Raw genomic sequence first — 18533 nt, 5'->3', positions numbered from 1 at the left:
TTGCTGTTTTTGTAAATAGATATCCTAATTTGTTGGTTCTCCATTGAATTATTTTCTGATTAAGAGTTGTTTTTTTTTTTTAAAGATTTATTGATTGATTGCTTGCTATGTTGGGTCTTCGTTTCTGTGTGAGGGCTTTCTCTAGTTGCGGCAAGCGGGGGCCACTCTTCATCGCGGTGCGCAGGCCTCTCACTATCGTGGCCTCTCTTGTTGCGGAGCACAGGCTCCAGACGCGCAGGCTCAGTAGTTGTGGCTCACGGGCCCAGTTGCTCCGCGGCTTGTGGGGTCTTCCCAGACCAGGGCGCGAACCCGTGTCCCCTGCATTAGCAGGCAGATTCTCAACCACTGCACCACCAGGGAAGCCCTAAGAGTTTTATTTTTAGCTAAAAAGTCTGATGTTGAAAAAATACGTAACTTGTGATCATGAATAGAGAGAAATTGGTGTGTTGAAGGGCAAACACTTTGTTTATTAAAGACCTGTAAATTATTTTTTTAATTCATTACATTCAGTTAGATATTAACATACTCAGATCATTGTATGAAAATGTACTATGTTATAAAATTTGAAGAAAGAGAAAAGATACTTTTCTCTACCTATATGTCTAAACATTAGTCTGAAAAGCTTTTTCTGGGGATAAAACTTTATTGTGTGGGATCAGGTACAGCGTGTGTTTCATGTTTGCCTAATGGTCACTCCCATAGAGGAAGTGTAAAATAGTCAGAAAATCACCTTACCTGTTTGCATATATCCTTCGTTTGTTTTAAAAATTAAAATCCTCACTATCATGTTTAAATTGACAATTCCATTTTTGAGTCCTTTAAAGATGGAAATGCTATAATGGTACAGAATAGTTGGGTGGGGGTAGAAAAATACATTTTAAATCCATTTGGTCTTCATTGGGAAGCCTTTTTTACAAAGGCATATGTTGCAAGGATACATCGGTGCTCATTGTGTGCTTCTATAATATCCTGTGCTTATCGCCATTACAACATCTGTTATACTCTATTGTTATTGATTTTTGTTTTTGTTTTTATCAGGTGTGTCAGTGCTTAAGGCCTAGTGGTACCTAGAAAATATGGAGCACTGACTAAATATTTAATAAATAGAGAGAGAGAGAGAGAGAGAGAGAGAGGTAGGGAGGGAGGGAGAGAGAGAAAGAGAAATAAAGAGGCAGGCTGTAGAAATGGGAGTTCGGTGTGGGGCCGGTTGAAAAAGAAGAGAAAAAAAAGAGAAAAGTGATTACTGGCTAAGGATACCTAAAGTCTGGAGTTCAGGAAGTAATTTAAATACTAGTAGTTGAATTTCTGGGCTCTTTAAATATCTTTTTGTATATCTTTTTCTAAATTGCTTTCTTAGGTGGTAAGCCTAAGTGTATTTGTTGGGGTAGATTTTCTTCTAATTCTCCATTACTCTGTTTTCAGTCGGTTTTCTCCTATATGCTGAAATGTGTTTTCTTGTGCTTCTCCCTCCCTGAACAAAATGTTTTCATTATTGTTTGCTTCCAGTACATATGTGTGTCTTCATATCTGCAGGCATATAGTCACTCTGTCGAAATGTTTTATGTTCTAGATAAATTATACTCACATCTGGGGCCTTCTGTAATAAGTACTTCTTTATACTTTCCTAGTCTCCTTTCTTCTGTACCCAAGTTAAATAAGGGAGCAGCTAGGTGAAAATGAAATGAAATAGGACTAATTTTCATAATTCCCTCTCCAGAAAAGTTTGATGGAAAACCGATTACCTGACTGCTCGACCTGAAGAATCTTAAGGGTAAGAAGCCTTGTAAATATTTGTATACTTATTAAAAACTAAATGACACTCTTAGGTACCACCTAGGAAATTGTGGTTGTAGCTTCACTTAAACATGACCTCTTCTTTTTTGCTGGAGTTGCCGTATGTTACGGCATATAGTGTTTTATCTCCTATATCTATATAAAGTAGAAAATAGGATACAAAAATCCTAGGGCTATTTACTTTGTGAGTCCTAGATCTTATGTCTTGCTTCAACATTTTTATTTCCAGATAAACAGGAATCTTGATAAATACTATTAATGTAGAATAAAGAACTTATTTATCTTTGTGTAAGTTCCGTTTGAAGAACTATTTGACAATTTAAATTTTGTAAACATTTTACTCATATTCTTTCTATATGTGGATATTCTTTGAGTTACAGGAGTTTTTAAAATTTGTTCACTTGTTAATAATGAAAATCTGAGAGTCATACAGATTTATCAGTTTTAATCCTGCGATATACATAAAATCCGTTTGGCGTGGGAAGGTATTCATGTGTTTGTGCATGTGTGCTAGTTGTTGAGTACTTTGTTTGTGCTAGTCTGAACACTTTAAATGGATTATGAGATTATGTAATTTGATTTTCATAATGACTGAAATGGTTACTATTTTATCTCCATTTTATAGATGAGGAAACAGGCTTAAAGAAGTTGTCACACTACTAGTAAGTGTCAGACTAGTCAATGTTTGAACCCAGGCAGTTTTTTTCTAAAACCAGTGCTAAAGGGACATTCCTATCTATACTGAAGAGTGCTGGTATTAAAGCTCCAGCACCAAACTTGCAGGCGAAGGATATTCTAAACAAAAACTTGTCAGAATAGCCCACTTGAAGCAAACAAGTCTACTTGCAAAGTGTGGTAAGAGTGTTATATGGTAGAAATCAGGTAGGAAAAAAATTAGAGGGACCATTCTGCAAGGGATTTAAAAATTAACAGTGACATATTAGAAGCAGGAGGCAGTTGATTATGTAGCAAAGAAGCTGGAAAGGAAATAACTGTTAAGCTGAAGGAGTTAATTGTCTTAACCTTACTCTGAAGCGAACAAGTTGAAAGCACTAGGGCAAATATCCATGATAGCTTAAGCTAGATTGATAAAATAAATGTAGATAAATCAACAAAATCACATAGCCTTCAGGGAATTTTTAAAGAAACTCAAGAACGCTGTTGCAGAACCATTGACTCAGATGTGTAATAAGAAGCTGTTGTGCCATAGTACAGGTTGAATACAAATGTAAATAGATGCCCATACTTAGGAAAGCTTGAGGGGTCCTCTGCAATGAAAGACTGAGCCACATCTCCAAACTAGGCAGCCTTCTATAGTCTTTAATAGGGTTGGCAAACGTTTTCTGAAAAGGGCCAGATCGTAATTATTTTAGGCTTTGCCAAGTATACGGTTTCTGCAGTAATTATTCAGCTTTGCCACTGTAGTGCAAAAGCAGCCATAGGCAGTATATAAAGGAATGAGCATGGCTGTTCTTCAACAAAACTTTATTTACAGAAACAGCCAGTTTTTTGACCGCTGGCCTATAATAATGGATCGAATTCCACCCCCCACCCCCACCGCCGCCCTGACATCTCTAAGAAATAGCCTTGCTTATGGTTTCTTCAAGGGAAAATAAAAATAACATTCTTGGAGTATCAAATTTTTGAGTAGTTAATTGGCAGGCACTTAATGGTTTTAAGACTGGGATTGGGATGGAAGATGTGCATTAATAGTAATGGTTAACATTTGAATGCTTTTTATTGCTAGACAGTGTCATAAGCACAGGTTTGCTTAAGACAAAAATTACAATTTTTTTTTTTTTTTTAATTCTCAGGTAGTTAGGAAAATGGGGTAAGATGGTATGGTATGAATTTCCCCAAATGAAGACTTACACTCAATTATAGATCATACAGGGGCATAATATGATTCTAAAATCAGCTAAGTTTGGAAGTTGGCTTTACTGTACATATGAATCTTGCACAGATCTTGATAAAGTGCAGATTCTTATTCACTAGTCTAGGGTGGTGCCTGAGGTATCTTTGTAGCAAGTTCCCAAGAGATAGTGATACTGTCCTGAGTAAATATCAAGTGGAATAGTAACCTGTGACCAGCGGAATATTTTAAAAGTATTCTTCTATCTCAGCAATTACATCATTCTAGTTACTCAAATCAAAATACTGTGGAATAATCCTGGAATCTTGCTCTAACACATATGCCGCATTTAGTCTGTCAGCAAATGCTGAAGGCTCTATTTTGAAAACTGCTGGAACCTGAGCACTTTTCATCAACCTTGCTACTACTTTAGTACAAGCCACTGTCATCTCCCCCTCTAAGATTATTGCAGTAGTCTGTTTGCTGGCCTCTGCTTTTTTCCCTTTGCTGCCTCCTCTGCCTTAAACCCCTTACTGGCTTATCACACTCAAGGAAGCCAATGTAATTACCTTAGCCTATAAGCTGTTACCTGATACCTGAAGAATAGCACCAGAACTAAAACAAATGTTAATGTAGGCTGAGTGGGAAGTTTTCCTTTTGTTCTTGACATTCTATTTTTATTAAGGTAGACTGTGATTGAGTTAACCTTTTAAAAGTAACTCTAATCCTGACTCAAATTTCCAATTTTTAACCTACTAAAACCTTTAAGTTATTCTTGTATGTGTTAGTTCCTTATTTTCTGCTTGGGTTTTGAATCAAAGTATGGGCCTTCGCATTTCTCCTTATTTAATCTAACACAGAATTTTCCTAGGCAGTACATACCTTTAATGTAGAAACTCGCATGTGTACGTTATTTAACAGACTAATAGAAAAACTACTTCATACACACATAGAAGAATCATAACTGATGAAATTGGGGATTTCTTGTGCCTAGATATTACAAAATATATTTGAATACTTCATTGCAATCACTTGTCTTGCATCAATTCAAGAAAGAATTCTAAGAGTTGATTTAAAAAATAATTTTACCTCATAAATTTGTTCCCCTTGACTAACAAATTAATTTCCTTTCCTCTGTTTCTCATTTTGTGTCTTGTAATCACCATTTTCCTAGTCCCCTAGGCCAAAATGATCTTTTACTTCTTCCTTTGTATTTATTTAGTCACCAAATGTCAGAAATTCTTCAGCTCTTTAAAATTTCTTTCTTTTTTATTCACTTCATAGCCAATTACTCTAGCTATGCAAACATCTCTGCTTCCAGTCTCTCCCCTCTATAATCCATTCTGTGTTTTGCAGGCAGATCATTCTTTTAAAAGATTCATTTACATTGCTTATATCATGTCAGTCTTCCTCAGAAGAATCTACAGGATTGAATCTAAACCTCTCAATCATTAGAGATCTGTCTATAATCTAGCCCTACTTGATTTATATTGCTCTGCTTATTACTCTCGTTACCCTCACTGTAATCTTTCAGATGAACTTCTTGGCTTACATGCCCATTCCTTCTCAGTATATACACATAGTTGCTCTTTCACCCACTGACTTTTTTTTTTTTTTTTAACATCTTTATTGGAGTATAATTGCTTTATAGTGATGTGTTAGTTTCTGCTTTATAACAAAGTGAATCAGTTATATATATACATATATCCCCATATCTCTTCCCTCTTGCGTCTCCCTCCCTCCCAGCCTCCCTATCCCACCCCTCTAGGTGGTCACAAAGCACCGAGCTGATCTCCCTGTGCCCTGTGCTATGCGGCTGCTTCCCACTAGCTATCTATTTTACATTTGGTAGTGTATATATGTCCATGCCACTCTCTCACTTTGTCCCAGCTTACCCTTCCCCCTCCCCCTCCGCCTCCCCGTATACTCAAGTCCATTCTCTAGTAGGTCTGCGTCTTTATTCCTGTCTTGCCCCTAGGTTCTTCATGACCATTTTTTTGGTTTGTTTTTTAGATTCCGTATGTATGTGTTAGCACGCGGTATTTGTTTTTCTCTTTCTGACTTACTTCACTCTGTATGACAGACTCTATGTCCATCCACCTCACTACAAATAACTCAATTTCGTTTCTTTTTATGGCTGAGTAATATTCCATTGTATATATGTGCTACGTCCTCTTATGATCCTTTGTATTTCTGTAGTGTCGGTTGTTAACACCCACTGACTCTTATTTGTCAGATTGGCCTAGCTAAATGCCTTTTTATTCCTTCATACTGTTTTGCTCCTTAAATGTGTTAATAAGCTCCTTAACATATATAACCTATCAACTTCAATGAAAACTTCAGTCCAAATGGATCTCTTTTCTCTAAGCTCCGATTTTATTTATGTCTGTACCAAAAAATTTATCATTAGTCTTTGTTGCTTAATACTTATATAAGGCTTCTCCTTTCAGTAAGACTGTGCTTGGTGGCAAGGAGTATAAAAGTGTACTGGATTATCCAAAAAATTTACTGGCTTGGTTTGTATTGTGTTCTTTTATATGTAAAATAATTTCTTAAGTTTGGGGTTTTTTTAAAAATATATATATTATTGGGACAAGGCAAACATAAAAATTCTCTTTTATAATTCATCCTATAGGAAACCCTTTTTCAAGGAGAAATGAAGAAGAAAACTCTATATACCCTAAATGTGGGAGATCAGGACTATGAAGATATGGAAGGTAACTTAATTTTTATAAAGCTTGTGTGTTGAAAGCAAAAGTTAGTGTTTCCAAACTGTTTGTTAACAAGGAGTTTTTTGTATTTACATATTTTTGTTCTTAAACTCTGAAATAAGCTGCCTAAATAAGAACTGCACACCTTTTTTTTTCCTCTTCTCATGTGTTATTTTCGATCAGTCAGTTTTTAGTTCATTGAGCTCTTTTCTTTTTCTAATTAAGTTTTGCTCCCTACTGATTTAGGAATGACATTTTTCTGTTTGTTTTTATTGTTACTGTCCTTGGTTTTTTCTCCATTCCCTTCTTCCTGAAAAAGTCTCAAGTTCCTTTAGTGAAAGTCTGTTGGTGGTAAACGTAAGTTTTTGTATTTATTTTATCCTCTTCAAGACTATTGAAAGATATACAATTCTGGATTGATAATTTTTTTTTTGTCTCTTAGCACTTTGAAGATATTATTTAGCTATTTTCTGGTTTTCTTACTAGCTGTCAAGGAATGTTTTTTCAACCTAATTGTCATTCCCTTGTAGATGATCTGTCTTTTCCCTCTTTTTGCTTTGAAGATCTTGCTTTCATCTTTGATATTGTACAGTTTTGCTACTTTGTTTCTTAACATGGATTATTTTCATTACTCCTGTTTAGTATACCTTGTGTGTCCTTCATCTGTTGGATCATGTTTTTGTTTGTTTGTTTTATCATTTCCCAGCCATTACTGCTTTAACTATTGCCTGCCCTTTAGTCTCTTCTTCTGAACTTCAATTAATATGTTAGACTTTGTTCTGACCTCATTTCCCAACCTCTGTTTTTATATCTCCTTGTCTGTCTCTTACAGTCTAGGTAGTTTCTTCAATTCTTCCAGTTCACAAATATTTTTTTCTTCTGGGTCTAATCTGCTGTTCAGTTATTCTATGTAGTATTTGAAAGTTCTGATATTTGAAGCCAGTGGACGTCTAAATAAATTTATAATAAATAAATATAATACATAAATATAAAAATAAATCTAAACACATTCTTGTTTCTGCTGATTCTTACTCAAGGCAACGTATTTTCTTCTGTTTGGTAAAGTTTGATTTTGAGCTCATATTTGATCCGTTTAATCTGTGGAATCATGAGGGCCTAAATTAGGGATGCTTTCCTTCAGAGGATTTGTATGTATTTGCTTTTTTCTGAACCCATGCTGGGACCACTTTAGCCCCATTTGAGGGTCTTGGCTTAAAACTGGAATCTCCTAGGATCAGTTTCCCTACCTGGATTGGTTCTAAGGGTTAGTCTCCAGATCTGAACACTAGTATGGACATGTGTTTCCAGGGCGATGCCAGCTTTTCCATTTGCTTGGCATATACTGGTCACATTTCAGCTGACCATTTCTGTATTTTTGTGTTGTTTTATGTTGAATCTTGGAGTGTCTTTTACTTTTGAGCCAGCACTGCTTACTTCTTATGTGTTGGTTACATTGCTGGTAGGTGTTTAAATTAGTACAAACCCTAAGGGGTATAATTTGGCAGTATCTATTCAGGATACAAATGTACGTACACCTTGGTCTAACAATTCCATTTTTAAGAATTTATCCTGTAGGTACACTATTAAAAATGGGAAATGAAAAGTTTTTCATTGCAGCATTGTTTGTAATAGCCCAAGGTTGAAAACAAGTGAATGTCCCATCCATAGGTTGAAACAACAAAAAACACAGACTGCTGTGTTTAGTGTTCTAGCATTTGTGTGAAGAAGGAGGTTTGAAAGAATATATATTAGGATTTGCTTGTCTGTGCATTCTGTCTTGTCTCTGGAAGAACACAAAACAAACAACAGTTGTTACTTGTTGCATTGGGTGGAACTGGATAGATGGGAGTAGATTTGCTTGGGAGATTTGTCACTATAACCTTTTTTTACTTTTAAATATTTGAACTATGTGATTATTATCTATTTTAAAATTAATTCATGAAAAATTCTTTTCACTTCTCCCTTAAATTATAAATCAGTAAATGTTGGGGGTATTGTGCTCAAGGAGTTTGTTTCTTATAGTGTATCTAAGATCTAATTACTTTGTAGAAGGAGGGCCTTTTAGAGTATCTAGTCCATCGTACTACCACAAACATAAGTCATTTGGTCTGGAAAAATTGAAAGCATATATCGTTGCTTTACTTTATAGGTGAAGAAAACAAAGATAATACTGCTACCACTGGTCTGTTGTACAGTGAAACTGATAGATGTCCAATATGTCTCAGTTGCCTGTTAGAGAAGGAAATTGGTTTTCCAGAAAGCTGTAATCATGTCTTCTGCTTGACCTGTATTCTTAAATGGGCAGAGGTGAGTCTAAGTATTAAATGTTATTGTATTTTAGTTCCCTAGCATGATTTCATTCCACCTAGTCTAAAGACTTGATACTGCCTTTCATAAATTATTTCACAGTAATGTGTTTTCCTCCACTTAGGACAAACATCTCTGTATTGCTCAAATTTTGTTAGTATATTCCCTTCTAAATTTTTTATATTCAGCTTTTTGTTCTTTTATGATTAAAAAATTTTAAATGCATACCGTTAAAAAAAAAACATGGGAATAACAGATTAAGTACTTTTTTCTGGTAGAAATGCAGTAATTCATCTTCAGTGTACTTGACCCTCTTGTGATTATATCTATTTACTACTAATAATAACACCTTCTCTCTGCTTTGTGTTTTATATTTTTCAGAGAATTTTTACATAGATTATTAAATTTCTTCCTTATATCAGCCTGTGGGATAACCAGAACAGATATAACAGTGTCTTTCGATTTTACAGATGTGGAAATTTGGATTTTGTGTTCTATAACTTGGCCAAGGTCTTATAGCTTAAGAGACAGAAATAAATTTACAACTGCATTTTCTAGTTCCTGTGTTTCATTTATTTTGAACTAATTTCAAAGTTAGAGATATTATTGAGGTTCTTCATAGGTAGTTAATGATTAAGAAACAGGAAAATTTGGGACTTTTACTGTATTATGTTGATTCAGTTTGGGCCAAGTGGGTCATGGTATACTGTATATTGAATATTCATTATAAGCCCCATTGTTAGAAATTGTGAAATAAAAATTTATCATACTGATCATGCTATATTTTCTGAGTTAGTAATTTGTCAGTGTGTAAATATTAGTAAAGGAGATAAATCTTAAAAATGTTTTTAACATTAGCTGCATTCAAATTCTTTGTTGTCCTTATGCACGTTGGAATTAATTGTCTATTACATAACTGGGGTTTTCAAAGTTCCATGTCTTACTTATATTTCATTAATAGTGTGAAAAAGAGAACAGAACTGTATACTGACTCTATGGCCAAGTTCTGGGAGGAGGAAGAAAAAGATTTGTTATACCAATTGAGTTCATAATAGTATACTTGGAAACAGTTCTAATTAGATAAAGTCTAAACTGGTTTTTGGCAAGAAAGGACTAAGGATAGGTGAAAATGTATTCTGGGAAAAAATATTTTGAGTTTAATTTAATTATTTAATATAATTGTAAATCTCTGTGTGTTTGCAGGAGCATTGACTAATGAAATAAGAATGCATATTTTTCTCTGCCACCCAGCTAATGATTTCATCTGTGTTGAATTTAGTGCACTGTGGTTTGCTTTGTGATATCTTAAAAATAGAGGAGATTTTGCTTCCAATAGAGAATCACTGGATGGCTAGAAGGCTTCAATTCAGTGCTTTTTGTGAGATTGCATTCAGTGACCATGTAATTGGGAGGTTCAGCAACCATGATTTGAGTATGTGTTTTTCTCTGAGGATTAGAATGTGTAAAATAGGCTTGATTCGTCATCCTTCATTACACTACATGCATCTTTGATACAACCATTAGCTTTATCATGGTGTACAAGTTCAGGTTTCTCTAGGGTAAGTATCTAGAAGTGATTGTAGACTATGTACATATTCAACTCCACTAGATAGTGCTAAACTTGTCTATGTTTTTAACTATTGTTGAATACTTTTAAGTTAAAAATACTTGATAACATACATAGTATTGCAGTCAACACTTTTCTTGCATGTAATATTTTTCTTCTTTTGTGTTACTCCTTTGGGTATAAACATTTTGTTGAAGCCAAATTGCTTCTAAAAGAAAATACTTACTGGCTGTACTACCATAAATTGTGATGGGCAGTGGGGGAGTTGAGGTATTGTTTAAACAAAACTAGTTAACCTTGAAAGCAGAGAATAAACAGAATATTCTGAATTATTTCATTGTCCCTAGTGGGGATAGCAGACCTCAGTTAAATAAACCATTAAGTTGAGCAGTAACAAGGGCACAATCTACTAATAAAATGTTCATTATAAATAATAAATGATTACTGGTTAACAAAATCACTTAGGCTTTGAACTAAATTTTCAGTTTGAATCTTTTATTGGTATGATAAAAATTAGATATGTTTTGAAGTATATAAGTGCTTTGACAAATAGAAGCAGATTTCATATTCACTGGTGTTTTTACTCATGGCCATTAGTTATTAAGATCTCTCTTCTCATTTCCCTCAACCTCCTTCTGTCTTGAAAAAGAGGCATGTAGTTTACTTTGGATTTCAGGATTAGGAATAAGCGTCTGTATTCAGACTCTGCTAACTCCCCGGGCCTTGTGCTAAGGCTTTCTTTTATATTCTTTCATTTAAATTACTATGTTAATGTTTATTTGAAATTCAAGGCAACGATCCTGAACTCTTAATTTGTTTCTAAATACTTCAAGAGCCTGAAATTAAAATAATTTTTAAAAATTGATCCATAGTTTTAAATTTTACTAATGTTCACTTTTAGTAAGGAGTTAGAAATCAAAAGTGAAATTTACAGTGGTTGGAAATCTACATAATAAGAAAAAAGTACAAAATGTATTCAGAATCACCTTCCTAGTCTTACGTGTCTTTCAGAAATTCTGCTGAGCTATCTGAGATTTATTCTCAAGGTTTATTAAAATTTGATTCAGAATAGGTATCAAGAACCAAGAAGAAGGACTCATTTATTTACTTTCACCTTAATATTTTAGGCATTAAAGAAAATCTCCATAAGAAACAAGTAAAGTTAAAGTATATAATAGTCTAGTATATTTATTTTGGACACATTCCTGAAATTTCTCATGTTCTTAAAATATCTATATCCAGAGTCACAATCAGTTTCAGTCTCTTCAAGTTCTAAAATTTTGGTTCTTTGGTTATTTAAAACAAAAGCCATGTAAGGACTAATTAAGTAACTGAATTTAGTCTCTAGATATTTCATAGAATCTACTTACCTAGAGTAGAAAGATTCAGAATAATGGAAGCTGGTGGTCTTCATGGCCCATAGCCTAATTGCCTCCCATTAGGGACACTAGAACAAATTGAAATTAAACATGTCCATTCTGTGTTTAGTTTCAAGAAACTCACAGATGGTAAGGCTGTTGATTTATAAAATAAAAATGATGATGTAGAAATAAAATATTGATCTAAACAAAGACACAGTAATTGACACTTAGGAAAGTTGAAGTTCTTGTTAATTTAAAGCATCAGTATTAGGACTGAGAATCTGGAACTAAAGAAGGCCTTTAACTTGATGAAATATGTATAGAACCAATACACTAAAGTTTATCAGCCACTTAGAAAGTTAATATTTTATCCGTACTGTGAGCAAAAATACAGTCTAAACATATTGAGGGCATTTAGTTTACATATAAGTTTAATCTTGATTGTCTGAGTTTGCACATTTTAAAGTAGATAATTAGAAAGGTGAAGGCTAGGGAAGTTTGACACATGGCCATAGCATTGACAGCCAATCATAATTATGATCCTCAATAGACAATAGGGTAACCTACACACACATACACACACACACACACACACACACACACACACACACACCCCTTAAGAAAATAAGATTTATGATTTGGCAGGTTGCCAAGAAGTGGTTACAGTTTTGACCCTTAAAAGGGTTAAAGTTTGAGGACTTGGAAACATTTCATGTTTGAGCTGGTTAAGAGTTTTTACTCTGTTTAAAGGAACATGCAATATATGTGATTAGGAGGTTTTTGATATTCACTGGGATTCTTTTCTCTTTTAAGTAATGTAAATATTTCCCTTATTTTTTAAGTAATTTTTTTAATGTGATTAACTTTCCTACTATAAGCAAATTATCCTCCCTCAACTTATTTCTCCCAGTCCTCCATTTTATACCAAATGCTGACAGCTTCAGTTTGAGAAAGTAAGGTTAATGAAATCAAAATTGCACAGTTGGCAAAGGCATGTTTTCTCTCATGAGACTAGAAATGAAGAGAGTCTTACTGTGGTGGTGTACGGTTCTCGAAGAAGGCAGACAGCAGTGCTCAATGCAGACAGGTGAGGAGTGTGTTTTGGATTAATAGTGCACACGCCCAAAATCAAGTGTAACTCGTTGACTTATGTCTTGACTACTGATGTGTTTTATGTACAGGTGTTCCCTTACGCAGTGAGTGGACATTTATACATCATTCTAGTGGTTAGATTATTGTTTGGTAACATAATTCAGCAAAGTTTTATTGCCTGGATTTGCCCAACAGTTTTTTCTAAGATGTTAATTTTTTCTTTATTCCTGAACTGAACCAAACCTCTCTGTTACGTACTTCTCTGTGAATGATAATGTAAGCATATCTTTGGAGCACTACTGTTAGTCCTTACCTTTATAATCTATAAAGCATTGTCAAATCCATTAATTCATTTAATTATTACAACTTGTGCGATAGGCGATTCAGAGCTGTCTATCTTCATCCTTAAAGTAGACTAGAGAGGTTGCTAGTTCTGACTCCTCCAGAACTTGAATTTGTGATTAATTATTCCAAATTCCTAGTTGTTTTCACTCTGTATTAATCCTTTGGTAAAACCTTTGGTAGAGCAAAGGATATTTTTATATTGCGAATGCTCATTACCTAAAACATATATGTAATAGGTTCTCATTTAATATTCTATTTTTACCAGTTGGGTAAATTAATGTGTATTTCTGTATAGTCTAATTTTAAATGTCAGAATTTGTAAAGTGATTTATACAGATAGTTTATGGGATTTTCTGTTTTTATGCTAGAAAACGAAAGTCTTAACTATTAAATGTCAAAAGAAAAGAAAGGTTAAAAGTAATTCTACCCAACTGTTGTAATATATTTTTAAGAATATGAAAGAGTTCCTTTTGAGTAGTTGGATAAAAAGTTTTCTTGCTGTTAATTTTATTACTGAAAGCCGTTTGCCCTGTAAGGATACATTCCTGAAAGCTGTCTTGAAAGAACTGGTTAAATGTGATAGGACTGTCTTGAAAGAACTGGTTAAATGTGATAGTGTACATGTAGGCCGACTACAGGTGAGCACTTCTTTAGAGGTGCAGACTAGGTATCTTGGGACCATCAAGAAGAAAGGATAGGTCCTAGTGAATGGCTTTAAAGTAAGCAGCAACCTCTAACAGTATGCATTCCTAAATCATCTTTATTTGATTTTGAACTGCAGTTTTATATAATGTGCTCTATTTATTAGTAAGAGAGATAAATGTTCTAGAGATTCCCATGAACAGACAAACCTACCTAAAACATACGTACTGAGATTTAGTCTTTAAGCACTTACCTTTAACACTTGCTTCTCTCTCTCTAGGAGGGGCTATCGGTAGGCAGCCTTTGTGATTGAGGATAGAGCAGCCAGCAGGAAGCAAGAAATATTAGAAATCAAGAATCCTGAATTCCCAAATAAGGAAGGTTTCCTGTTCTTACATTTAAATATGGGTTTATCTGAGCTGGGAATTTACAACGCTTCAGAATACTAGGGTATGTTTTACTGAAATCATTAGGAAGATTATTTTTTTCTATCGAAATTGCCTCCTTAACTGATATAACCTCAGTACAGAGCATTCACAGTAAAATGAATGCTCTGTTTTTTAATACACATTACATTGTAAAGTAGTGATCAAATTCTGTTAATTTTGTAGCTGTATCACAAAGTTGAATGATGATATTGGATTACTTTGACTATGAAACTAATTAAATTAGATACTTGAAAAATTATTGAAATAAAAGTCATTGTCAATTTAAATAGGTGAATAATTGAAGGGTATTTTTGTTGTATATAAGAACTCAAAATGGTGAATAACCAAGGGGTATTTATTTTTGTTGTATACAAGGAAAATAAAATTTGGGATAATTTTCTGTAAAACTAAAAATATATTTTAAAGAAGAATTAAGTATATTAGCTAAAATTTTTAAACATTAGTTTTAAATGTGAATTTTTTAAACCACACAACTTAAAAACTAGTTATTTTAGTGACACAAACTCTGGAAACTAAGATTAAAATATTTTGGGGATTTTCTGAATGGATATCTGCTGGATTATAAGGATGAAGATTCCTTAGGAATGCTTTAAAATTAGGCCAACGCAAACCATTTTTTAAAACCTTTTTTTTAAAACTTTCCTATTAAAGCTGTTTGATCATCACGTGATGTATAATTTTATGCTTTAGTACCTATTGATGACAGTGTCTTTGAACTTTGGCTAATATGCTAATGTAAAGTAGCCTTATATTTTTCTTACATTATACATTAGCAAAAAATTAAAGATCCACTTAGTTTTTAAATCTGTTTTGATTTCTTTTTCATTAAGTTCTTCTTTAGTCACTCTTAATTTATTGAGGTATGCTGTGAAGACTTAACTCAGGATAACTGAATTTCTTTTCTGTTTCCCCTTTGAAATGCTTTGCTAAACTGTTTTAAGGTCAGAAATGGATGTCATCATTTCTCAGTAGCCATAGCAAAGATATTTTGTCTACTATAGGTAGCTTATTTTCTGACCTGTGCTTTTTTTTTTAATCTGAAGAGGATAACCTGCTTTTAAGAAAGTTTTCTGACAGTAAACCTGAGCCAAAGAAAATCTATTAACTTATTTTCTAGTGTTAACTAGATTATTTTTAGGAAATATAAGTATATACAGATTATCATAATAGATAGCAGTAGTTTTCCGACTACTATTTTTTATTTCTGTTTTCTTTCTTTTTGTTTTTGAAATAGCAGTGTAACCCTTTCTCCACATGAAACCTTAGACAAATCCATGATAATTACAGTTAAGGAAAAAAGAACAAAACCAAAATCTTACTCAGAACCCTAATACCTGTAACAGATGAAAATGGAATGGCTCAGGTTAAAATTCTTGTTAGTTTGAACATGGTAAAGGGAAGAGTGCCATTTAGCTGATGTCAACAGAGGAAATTTAATAAAGAAGAAAATGGGATTGTGTAATTTCAGAGTTTTTGAAAGATTCAATGCATCTGATATAGAATAAATTTCTTTAACACAGTGGCTTTCTTTGGATCTTCATGTTACAACTTGAAATAGATATTAAAAAATGGAATACTTTAATTTCCATATATGTCATGAACTTTGAAAATTCCAACAAAAAAAATCACTAAGAATTCAGTCTCTCACATGTATATGTACATCATATTGTGAGTTATCTTTTTGTTAGTGAACCAAGCTTTTTTTTATTGTTAGTGCTGTAAAGCTAGTTAATGTTTAGAAGACTTTACACAGTACTTAGTGTATGCCATTAATTACTGTGAAAACCTCAGATTATTATTACCTCCATTTTCACAAATGAGACAAAGAAAGGCTATGTAATTTGCTCAAGGTTATACACAGGACAAGATATAAAAATAGACAGTAAATCCAGAGCCCTTACACATGTCTTAATAGTTTTTTTAAAAAAACATTGAAGGAAACAAATTTTATTATTGTTTTATCTTTTTTTTTTTAAAGATTTTTTTTTTTTTAATGTGGACCATTTTTAAAGTCTTTATTGAATTTGTTACAATATTGCTTCTGTTTTGGTTTTATGGCCGAGGCATATGGGATCTTAGCTCCCTGACCAGGGATCAAACCTGCACCCCCTGTATTGGAAGGCGAAGTCTTAACCACTGGACTGCCAGGGAAGTCCCTGTTTTATCTTTTTAATGAATTTTATCTAAATTTACCTTTAAAATAGAAATACAAATATATTTTGAAACTTTAGTAAAAATAAATACTTGAAAGTTTCCACTTTAAAGTATTCTTTTGATTTATAAATGTGTTAATATAACCTCTAGTCTAAGAAATTTCGTGCAGTAAATGGTAATATAAACAACAGTCACATAGTTATGATGTTGAGTTCTTTGAACTAGAATTGCTATTTGTAATGCATTATTAAAAAGCTGTGGACAGCTTTGTTGCTACTTGTAGCAAAGCTTTTTAAGGTCAAATTTTCTGTAGGGAAAGTACTAGCATCCTAAATGCATAGTACTTGGAAGTAAGCTGAGCTGGGTTCTACCAGTCTGAATTGGTTTAATATAGTCAGGAAAGTCAAATTTCCTAATTCAGATATGGTGTAAAGCATTTTATCAAGCCCTACCTACTTGAGAAAAGAAAAATCACTTTTTAGCAGAGTAGTAAAAAGTAACTCGATTTATATTTTGGCTGCTTCCAACGTGACTCACAAGCTTTGTGAAAATGTATTATATGATCGAGGGCCACACACAGTCTGTTGTACTTGTGCTTGTGTAAAGCATATCTTGATATGTGCCAAAGTCCAGAAAAGCAAATATCACATTTTTCCACTAGGGAATATAGGATAATTTATCAAAACTTCATTACTATCTTATCTATTAGACTATTGCTATTAAATTGCTAGAATCCTGTTTTACTTTTATAACCATAGGTATTAAAATATCGCCTTTCAGTATTTCTTCTTAGGCTACAGAATCTTCCCTTTTACCCTAGAAGACAACATACTTTATCTTAAATTATTTAAATAATATAAGCCTATTCCTATACAAACATTTAATAGTATTATCAGAGAAACTCAATTATAGTTGATGCATGTAAATTTTGAAAGTACAGGAAATATATTTATGTCAAGATAAAGATGATTTAGAATTACAGAGTGAACAAAGGACAATTTTTCTTAATTTATAAAGGAAGCCTACAATTCAGTTTGAAAAAGACCAGCAACCTAATAAAAAAAGTTAGGCAAAAGGCATGAATAGACAGTTTAAAGAAAAGGAACTTTGAGGAGCCCTTAAACATCGAAATATTTTCAACCTTACTCATATAAAAGGAAATGTAAATTAAAACTATATGACATACCATGCTGTTAAGAATGGGACAGCTCTTAAGTAGTAATATGAACCAATTTAAAATACATAATTAAGGGAAAAACAAGATTCAGTTCAGCATCTGAATTATATTTTATATTTAAAAGATACACGTTATGCATAAACATTGGGTATGTCCAAAAGGATACATAAGAAACTACTTCCGGAGAGGGCATCTACATGGCTGAGGGAGCAGCGGAGGAATCCTTCCTTTTCTTCATATCTACAATTTTTTTTTAATTGCTGGTACAACTGCCTATTCCAAATTATTTTGGGGGAAAATATTGTCATAGAATATTAAAATCTATAAGGAACCTGTCCAAGCCATTCCTTTTACAGCTTATTTAGAGTTACTCAAGTGCTTTGGATCAGAGAGCTAATGATTTCAGCCCAGCTTTCCTTTCATTATAGCTGTAGCACTCAACTGTGCAGCAAGTCTTAATAGGTATTATCTTGATAACAAAGATCTTATCTCTCTGTTCATCGTTGTATTCCACTTATTTAGCATACAGTAGGTGCTCAGTAAACGTTTGAATGAATTTTTAAAATTATGGTATTTATTACTTTGTGGAGTGATACAGGTGGAAAGTATTTCATCTTTATCTTTGAAAGAAGAAAAAATTATTTTTCTATTATTTCCTCTTCTGGTGAAAAACTTACCATAAATGCGTTTGTTATAGTTTAATTTTGATCTGTTTTAAAGAGACATTCGTAAAGTTATAATTCATTCATCATTTTTCAGACACTGGCTTCATGTCCTATTGACCGGAAACCTTTTCAGGCAGTGTTTAAATTCAGTGCATTGGAAAGTTGTGTTAAGGTAAGGTTTAGATTTTATTTTGTAAAACAAACTGTTTAAACTTAATTGAGATGATTTTGCTTTAAATTTCCAGTTTGAGTATATTTGTGAATTGTTCAACTTTAAGTTTAATGTGTTTAATTTCCATTGAAAAAATGTTTGAATGGAATATTAGATTCAAAGACAAACCCCCACAAAAACTTAAGTCCAGAGTACCTGAAAATTATGTTTTCATGAAAAACATAATGTTGAGAAGATTAAACAAA

General features: G+C 33.2%; 1 protein-coding gene across 3 annotated transcripts in view; it reads left to right on the top strand.

Moving 5' to 3' along the window:
* SCAF11 (SR-related CTD associated factor 11) overlaps nucleotides 1-18533 on the top strand; it is a 72385-nt gene that overhangs the window by 20790 nt on the left and 33062 nt on the right. For all 3 annotated transcript variants that reach the window (XM_059935725.1, XM_059935724.1, XM_059935723.1), the window contains exons 2-5: nucleotides 1718-1771; nucleotides 6282-6363; nucleotides 8507-8664; nucleotides 18211-18288. In XM_059935725.1, the coding sequence (XP_059791708.1) occupies nucleotides 6303-6363; nucleotides 8507-8664; nucleotides 18211-18288 (297 nt within the window). In that variant the 5' untranslated portion in view covers nucleotides 1718-1771; nucleotides 6282-6302. The remainder of the gene's footprint in view (nucleotides 1-1717; nucleotides 1772-6281; nucleotides 6364-8506; nucleotides 8665-18210; nucleotides 18289-18533) is intronic.

Source organism: Balaenoptera ricei, chromosome 10 (genome assembly GCF_028023285.1).
Source record: "Balaenoptera ricei isolate mBalRic1 chromosome 10, mBalRic1.hap2, whole genome shotgun sequence".
NCBI lineage: Eukaryota > Metazoa > Chordata > Mammalia > Artiodactyla > Balaenopteridae > Balaenoptera > Balaenoptera ricei.
The sequence above is the reverse complement of the archived record's forward strand: the minus strand, read 5'-3'. Positions and strand labels throughout refer to the sequence as shown.